General features: G+C 40.7%; 1 protein-coding gene across 1 annotated transcript; it reads right to left on the reverse strand.

The window, feature by feature from the left end:
• Positions 1 to 530: 530 nt before the first annotated feature.
• On the reverse strand, positions 531 to 7,453 carry LOC124137788 (tripartite motif-containing protein 45-like). Its single transcript, XM_048385314.1, has 3 exons — positions 6,286 to 7,453; positions 6,036 to 6,083; positions 531 to 2,360 (listed from the first exon to the last, which is right to left on the reverse strand). The coding sequence occupies exons 1-3, from the start codon at positions 7,448 to 7,450 to the stop codon at positions 1,729 to 1,731; spliced, it is 1,845 nt and encodes a 614-aa protein (XP_048241271.1). The 5' UTR covers positions 7,451 to 7,453; the 3' UTR covers positions 531 to 1,728.
• Between the last annotated feature and the right edge of the window lie 854 nt (positions 7,454 to 8,307).

The raw sequence follows: 8,307 nt of genomic DNA on the forward strand, positions 1-8,307 counted from the left end.
TTATGATATCTTGTGCCCAATCCTTTTCATGAGAATAAAATATGTTTAAAATTAAACTAAACAAATGCGGGTGAAACGGAAGCAACAAAGAAAAACCTGGAAGAGAGGCATTTAAAACTATATTTTAAAAAAATGATGCACAGCAACGCCGGGTCAAAGACCTTCCAAAATAAAACAAAAACAAGCCGACATTTCTTCGAGGATTCAAGCCCTGTGTGCTGTCTTGAAAAGGCAAACAAACACATCAACACCACGTCAAAACACCGTGAAGTAAACATAACTGACAAAACTTCTATAATCACATTATTCAAATTGATGACCAATCTATAAATCTACTGTAAACGTTAAAAGAATGCATGTCAACATTAAGAATAATACATATGATGATACTACCACACATGTAGAAATAGCGATAAATGTTGTACGGTTCAAGTTTGTATTGCTTCAATCGCCATTAAAGCTTACGTACAATATCTTCAGAAATTATCTCGCAAGAAATATCGCCCTCGTCATTGTAGCCATTTTTTAAAATAGAAATTGTGGAATATGTAGCGCCCTAAAAATATACTTAATACTTTTCATAAAGAGTCTGAATGTATACAACACATGTCGATTAATACCAAAGGAAAACTTTGAACACATTGGCCGCGCTTGTATTTGTCAAAAATTATCATAGCCAGATACTTGTGACAGAATAACACCTATATAAATTACGTCGCTAATGAAACGGGAAGCATTACCAAACAACTACAGATCATGTGACACTAACCATGTAAGAATACGCAACGCATGCTGTACACTCTGCTGGCCTCATTCATATAGAATATACATAACGATATCAGTTTCACCTGCTGCAAGATGGATACTGTGAAACAAACAACGGAGTTACTTCACAAGCAGTCAACACTATGAAGAAAACAACATGGGTTGAACATTTGTGAACTCCCAAAACTTGTGTGTTAGTTGTTTAACGCCGCACTCAGCAATATTCCTGGTATATAATCGAGTGTGGACCAGACAGCCCAGTGGTTGATATTATGAGCAACATTCCACGGCGTCGGGTTACGTGACATGCCATCAACCAAGTCACCGAGCCTGACAACCCGACCCATTAAGTCGCTTCTTACGACCAGCATAGGTTGCTAGAAACCGAATCTAACCTGGAATCCCATAAAAAGACAATAAGTGTTCAACATCAAATATGAACACACAAAGGCGCTAACGTACCGCTATTCACTGGCAACTGAAACCATGTCAGAAGTTGTGACGTTTCATATTTACTCGTTTCCTTGGCCTATAATGGCCACATCAATGATGAAATGATTGATCATTTTCTTGTTGTCCAAGTTTGTGCATGAACTTACCGGACTCAAGACAGTGATTTTAATGAATGTACAGCTATATATACAACCTTGCTTACGTGGACACCATTATGGCTTACAAAGTAGACACAATTTATGGATAACTCTTTCTTTAATACTGTAAAGGTATAAATCCTTATACCGTTGTCAAGCAAGGAACTATACCGAAACGTCGCCTTTACAGTATTAAAGAAGTTGTTATTCATAAATTGTGTCTACTTTGTCATCCGTCAACTTCTAAGTACATGTAATGCCTATCTAACAATTCATTATGGCTTTATTGGCATACAATGGTCACATTAAAGACGAAGTGTTCTTTCTCTGTCTGCATTATCAGCTTGGCATCGTCAATCAGCTCGTTTTCCAGTTACTCGTGGATCAAGCGTTCTATTTCGTCATGCATGTTCCTTCCTTTCTGTGATGATAATTTACAGGTTAAGTGGGTGTTAGGATGAGATCCAAAATTAATCATGACCCAGAGAGGTTTATCAAACGGGAAGGGAGTTACAGATGTGACGAGTTTCTGTTGACTAAGGTCCAGGACATGGACCTTATGTGTTTCCTCTTCAAGAACGAATCCCAAATCCAGGCTGTAAGGTGTACCACTCTCGTTCAGTGTAAGGTTGTCATCGGACAGATATAGTCCGTTGTAGTACACCTTTAGACATATTCCATTGTCAGCTGCGCATGTTACAAACAATACACTCAATCCAGTTGTCTGCAGCTTGTAAGCATCAAAAGGGCTGCCAGTCAAAGTTGCTTCGAAAATAATTTTATTGTTATCCGCTGGTGTTATGACAGAGTATGTGACCTCCATGCCGTACATGATGGTCTGTCCTGGCCTGATGACCAGAGGTGTTGATGTCAGGACAGTGCGAGGTGAAAGTTGTCGGCATCCTGTCCTTGGTGGAAGATGTTCTTGTTTGCCATTGGTGACAACTGGCCCCGAAACCGTCAGATCGTCACTTGCAATACTGGAGTCCCATTCCAGATCCGCATCTGGGGAGAAGACACATCGTCCGTATTAGGTGAATGCGTTTCCGTGTATGCAAACAACTAAACTAAATGTTATATTTGTGTGTGAATTGGGTTTAACACTGTTTTAACAGTAGAACAGTCATATCACGGCATGTCAGCTGAATGTGGGATTGAAGTGTAATATATATATATTGCTATGTTTTTCGTGAATATTAAGGATAAAACTATATGGGTTAAAGTATACCATGTCAGGAAATCAAAAATATTAGTTTAATAAAACGAAAGTCTACCTGCCATATTTGGACAACATTGAGTATCAAATAGACTGACTTCAGCAGGGGTGTAGTAATTAGTTTTGAATGTGAAGTCGGAATACGACAAATTCCGATTACTAGAAACGTTGTAATGTAATGAGTCATTGAGTGATTTGGGTTTTATTAGGCTTTTAACAGTATTCGGGCGGTCGGGTAGCCTAATGGTTAAAGCGTTTGCTCGTCACGCCGAAGACCCGGGTTCGATTCCCGACATGGGTAAAATATGTGAAGCCCATTTCTGGTGTCCCCCGCCGTGATATTGCTGGAATATTGCTAAAAGTGGCGTAAAACCATACTCATTCATTCATTTAACAGTATTCTAGTTGTTGGAGGAAAGCCCGAAGGGATGTAGGTCTCAGGGATGTATGTAGCGTACACAAGGGACGCAACTCTGCAAAGGCGTCTTAGACGACTGCCAGCTGTTCATTTCGTTTCGCATGCGAGACACTTATCTACCCTTTCAAGATATACTGGTTTCAACAACATGTTTTATCATATGGAAATTGTACATTTCTAAGTGCGATTTCTAAGGAAATATTCTACCGACATAAAATAAGGGAACTGATGAAATGATAGTGAAGGTGTAATGACGATAAATGTCATGTATATCAATCTCTGTTGTGCCCATGTCGGGCGACCTATACACGATACCCCGCCATTCTGCTACCACAAGAGCTACCCCTAGCTGGGCAGCATCATACCAAAATACGTTAAAAGATGGTACTTGTTGTTATCCTGCCTGGCGCTGTGCATTATTGAGCTAAAGCAAGGAGAGGTCAGCTCGGATAAAGTATACTGCGTCTGAGTTGGGTATTCATGTTAAACTGCAGCATGGTATCTCAGTGGGCTAAAACAATAAAACTGGCCGGAGTTGTACAATCAACCACACACACACACGTGCATGTATGTCGATAAATGGCAGTTTTTTTCTGGGGTAAGCAAACCTGGAAACCAGTAGCCCATAAAATCATGGAACTGGCCGTCTCTCTGATGCACCCATGCCAACCACTCAATCTGAGGTACATGTACGGAAGTGTCCAGTCGGAGTTCTAGGACAAAGCCCACTACTGAGGGGATTGACCCTCGGGTCATCCAAAGGGCTCAGATGAATATCCAGCAGAGACATGCTCTAATCCTTGGGTATGGAGAACGTTTGGGGGCAGGCCAAACAAAATCAGGGGTTTGGTAAACATGTAAACCCATCCACCCAGGAGACCTTTGCATCGATTTCTCTGTATTTGTCATCAGAAAAAGTGGGGCGGTCGGGTAGCCTAGTGGTTAAGGCGTTCGCTCGTCACGCCAAAGCCCCGGGTTCGATTGCCGACATTGGTACAATGTGTGAAGCCCATCATTTCTTGTGTCCCCCACCCTGGTATTGGTGGAATATTGCTAAAAGCGGCATAAAATCAATCAAACTCACTCATCAGAAAAGGGTCACAGCCTCGTGTCTGGAGATAAACTGCTGGAGGATAATAAAATCTCTAGCATTGGGTCTGTTGTGGAGAACCTTCTTCTGTCCAGATGGAATCCAGATCCTATGATAATGGCAACACTATGTCGCTCACATACCCATGGGCACCAATAGAATGATAATACCAAAGAGGATTATCCTTGGAATGTCGAAGATGATGGTCATGCCTCTAATGCCTGTCAATGCGCTAGTGGGTCTCTGGGGTACAAAGACTATTATGGACGAAGCCTTAAGGATCAGTGCTCTATCAAACACAGGTGGATTATACACATCCTGTCTGCATTTCGGACAGTTTTGGGGGATTTCAACCATTGCGTGAGCAAATCGTATATCTTAATGAAGATCCAAAAGGCACAGACGAATGATTTGCAACACTTGTTTTCCGTAAAATTTCACTGCTTCAACCACTCCCAGCAATAGAATGAGGATATGCTGGATACGCTGTGTTACTGTCTCATGGGTGAAGCAGCTGACTTCTAGAGAAGGATGAGTACATCAGCTGCCATGAAACGATCAAGAAACGCGAAAGGCGGTTTGGAAGATGATCTACTGCAGTCTTTCATCAGGCCTCGGATGAATCTCTGGAAGAATGGTTGGAGCGGGTACAGCAAGGAGAAATTGCAGCTTTAACGGATTTGCCAGGAGACTTTATGGAAAAACAGGTTGGTGCGGAGATTCCTCCAAGGAAGTGCTAATTAAGAAGCTTCTCACTATGTCTCCAACTTTGGTCTGATGACACTGGGACACGCTATTGATTCACAAGCAGTCTATGGCAGATCAACCATCCAAAGGGACGTGAAGCAGTTGCAGAAAGACTCTCCAAGGGACAGATAACCAATTAACTTACAATGTTATCAAACAGATCTGGCTGGTCAACAGAAGAGAAGACTCAGTGGACTGTATTTTGTATTAAGGTTCTTTAGGGCTTCAGACTATTGAACTGTTGAAAAAACTAACAATTGTAGTAAAAGAAGGTATGTCAGGAAGGTAGTACTATTTAATGTAAGCAGTGGTGAGAAAGTTATTATATTTAGATGCTAGTGTGATGTGTAAACTACCGGAATACCATCGATTGTGATAAAGTGTAATAGAAACATGTAGAATATTCTATGTTGTGATGACACTGTGTGGAAATTTCCAGTAGCTAGTCAGACAGGATATAAGGGGAAGAGCGTGCCTCTAGTATCTCTCACACATTTCATTACATCAAGTCCAGCTTTCGTGTGAAGATCACTCATCACCCCGGATTCCCTGCCTAGGCCATCCCAGAAAGCTTGACCACTGTCACCGTTGGGTGAAGATAGTATTATCACTGACTTTTGCTATCACCACTGTAGTTTTGTATGTGATACTTACCACTGTCATCATTTACATACTGTCATTGAATATTTTAAGACCACCATATTGTGTACTGTCATTGTAATTGCTATGAAGTAATTTGTATTGATTTGTAAACCTAGTCAATGTTGTAATACATTTGTTGATTGCATACCATTTGTTGTTTGTCTGTTGGTTTGACACTGAGTTCTTTTAAATACATTTTTCTTGGTTAACACACTGTTTCAATTTGGAAATCGACAGGTAAAAATAGTGATTCATAAACACATGGTTGTGATATTATCGGAATCACATAACAGATCTGCTTTTAACAGAGCTTTCCTATGATCATTGAACTGGCGTTGTCGCTTTTATTTACAACTTCAGTGTACTATGACTTTTTGAAGACACCATTCAATCTTGTAAAATTGTGACAGGTTTTAGAAAGAAACATCTTTATACAGACTCATTTGACATTACAGTAACTATTTAAGTAACTTAAATTAGTGAGGAGAGAACTTCATTGCAGTGAACAGTTGTACTGCACTTCGTGATGCTCTCCACATCAATAAAGCAACCTGAGGGTGAACTCACATGCGAGCGATCCTTTTACTCCCAACGGCTGCCCGGTCATATATGCAGCTGTGGACACAAATGTGTTAGGGTGACATCAGTATCAATAGACATGACGTGCCATTATTACCATGTGGTTCACAGTTATATGGGGATAGTTTATAACCGTCAGATGTCTGCACAGTTATGAAACAAAATGCACAAAAATATCAAAATAGAGGAAGTGTCTTTAAGAAAATACTTGAATTAAATTAAAGTACAGACTGATTACCTTGTGGCACATACTCGTGTTCAATAGTGATTGCATCGTTCAGGTCATCATCTTCACTTGAATTCTCTTTTGGTGAAAAGACAACTGATTTGACGAGACCGGCCATCTTCAACAAGGGGGTAATTTTATTGAAGCAAGTTGAAGCAAAGCTGACACCAGCTCTTACAAGTGACGCCTTTGGTGACATCTCCAACATGGCGCTCAAGGTGGCAGCTGAAGACCCCATCCTTTGTAGATCCTCTATCATGTCAGCTTTACTCCGCATCTGTCGTGTGTACTTGATAGATGATGTCACTTTTGCTAGAATATTACTGGTGGAATCCAGTTCCTCCTGTGTCAGCTTCAGAATCTTGCTGGATCTCCCTTCAACATCTGACAACAGAATGGCTCTCCTCTGCTGTATTTCATCAATCAATTCGTCAAAGGCTTTGTTGATGTCAACCACGGCAGCATGTTTTGACACCTGTATGTTTGAATGTCTTTCCTTGAGACCTTGTTTTATTTCCTCAAGTCTCTCTGCCTTCTGCCTCAGCTTGACTAAGGTATCGTCAATGGACTTTGCCTTTTTTTGGTGTGCTTCATTCACGGATACAACGTTGTGTCCATTCCCTTCCTTGTGGTCCACTACAGTGCAGGACACACAGACGATCTTTTCACAAGTGTAGCAGTAGAACTGTAGAGGTTGGTCGTGTTGTGCACACTTATGGTGACGTTTGAAACTTTTACCTGGTTGTTTTTTCATTTCCTTGAAACTGACAGTTTGGTGATCTTGCATCGACTTAACTCTTTTGTGGGCATTTAGACATTCTTGGCACAGGAAGACGCCACAGTCATCACATCTGGACATGGCAGGGTTACCATCAGGACAATCTGTACATGGCAGATGAAGCCCTTTCACAATCTTCAGATGGTCCAGGAGTCTTAGGATGATAGGCTCTTTGGGCAGAGACTTGACACCGCCCGCCAGGTTATGTTGGTGTCGACACATGGGACATGATAACGTTGGGAGTCCTTTGCTGTACGTCTCTAGACAAGCCTGACATATTGACTGTACACAGCAGGGCATGCGACGAGGTGTCCGTCTGACCTCATCAAAGTGTTCTGTACATATTGGGCACTCGGTGAGGAGGTCCTTGATGGCGGACGCCGATACGTAGTCCGACATGGTTATCTTGAAATATAGTTATTACATATGAAGCATTTTCGGATGTCTCGTATAATTTCGAGACACATCCAGACTCTCTCCCTATACGTAATACAATATAATATGATATTCTTTGAGGATATAGTTTCATATTATCACATACATATGTACATTATTTTGACAAAAAGGTAGAAAGGAAATAGAAACAAAACCTGGAATGATGGTATTCCTTCTGAGACAAAATGTAAGACATCGTATAATTATGGGAGCCCATGTAGTCCCTGTCAGGTATGCATACAGTTGGGAACATTTCATCAAAGATGGTCCTCATCATGAAATAAAAAACCTTACCACCCAGGTGAAAAGCACTAATATTCAGTGAATATATTTCGTAACATGGAAAACTAATAAAAGTACAAAAACACGGTTTTTTTAGTAGAAAACTCTGTTTATCCAGTTGACGGAGACTAGAGAGTGAATATGTCATCTGCTGGCAAATTGTATTTACTGTTTGTAGGTCGCACTTGAGAACGAGGCTTGGTTTTTACGGGAAAAGATATCAATTACAAAATTGAGGCTAAGCTCGCACACTGTATGCTATTTTAATATGTTATTCTGGTCGAAAACTCTTTGCAAATCTATATGTAGGTCATCTTGCCTTTGACAGTCGGTCAGTCATATGCCTGAAAGATCACCTCAACACATAAAGAGGTTTTTTAGGCGTGAGAACTACACAGGAAATGTCAGTATGTATGACAAATTTAGATTTAAAAATTCAACTGATTAAAAGACATTTCTGACATCTGCAATAGTCAATGAAATTCCAGATCAGGACAGAGCGTCGCTCATGATTAATTGACTGTAATATCTGTACAGGT

This window comes from Haliotis rufescens, unplaced genomic scaffold, assembly GCF_023055435.1.
Source record: "Haliotis rufescens isolate VD_foot unplaced genomic scaffold, xgHalRufe1.0.p SCAF_57, whole genome shotgun sequence".
NCBI classification, from domain to species: domain Eukaryota; kingdom Metazoa; phylum Mollusca; class Gastropoda; order Lepetellida; family Haliotidae; genus Haliotis; species Haliotis rufescens.

What these genes read in the sequence shown, in the direction of transcription:
- LOC124137788 (XM_048385314.1), bottom strand. Translation starts at nt 7,450, where the DNA reads ATGTCGGACTACGTATCGGCGTCCGCCATCAAGGACCTCCTCACCGAG. An exon ending in ACACGAGTATGTGCCACAAG is followed by an intron (nt 6,084 to 6,285) that starts GTAATCAGTCTG and finishes TTGTGTCCACAG; the next exon opens with CTGCATATATGACCGGGCAG. An exon ending in AGTAAAAGGATCGCTCGCAT is followed by an intron (nt 2,361 to 6,035) that starts GTGAGTTCACCC and finishes TCTTCTCCCCAG; the next exon opens with ATGCGGATCTGGAATGGGAC.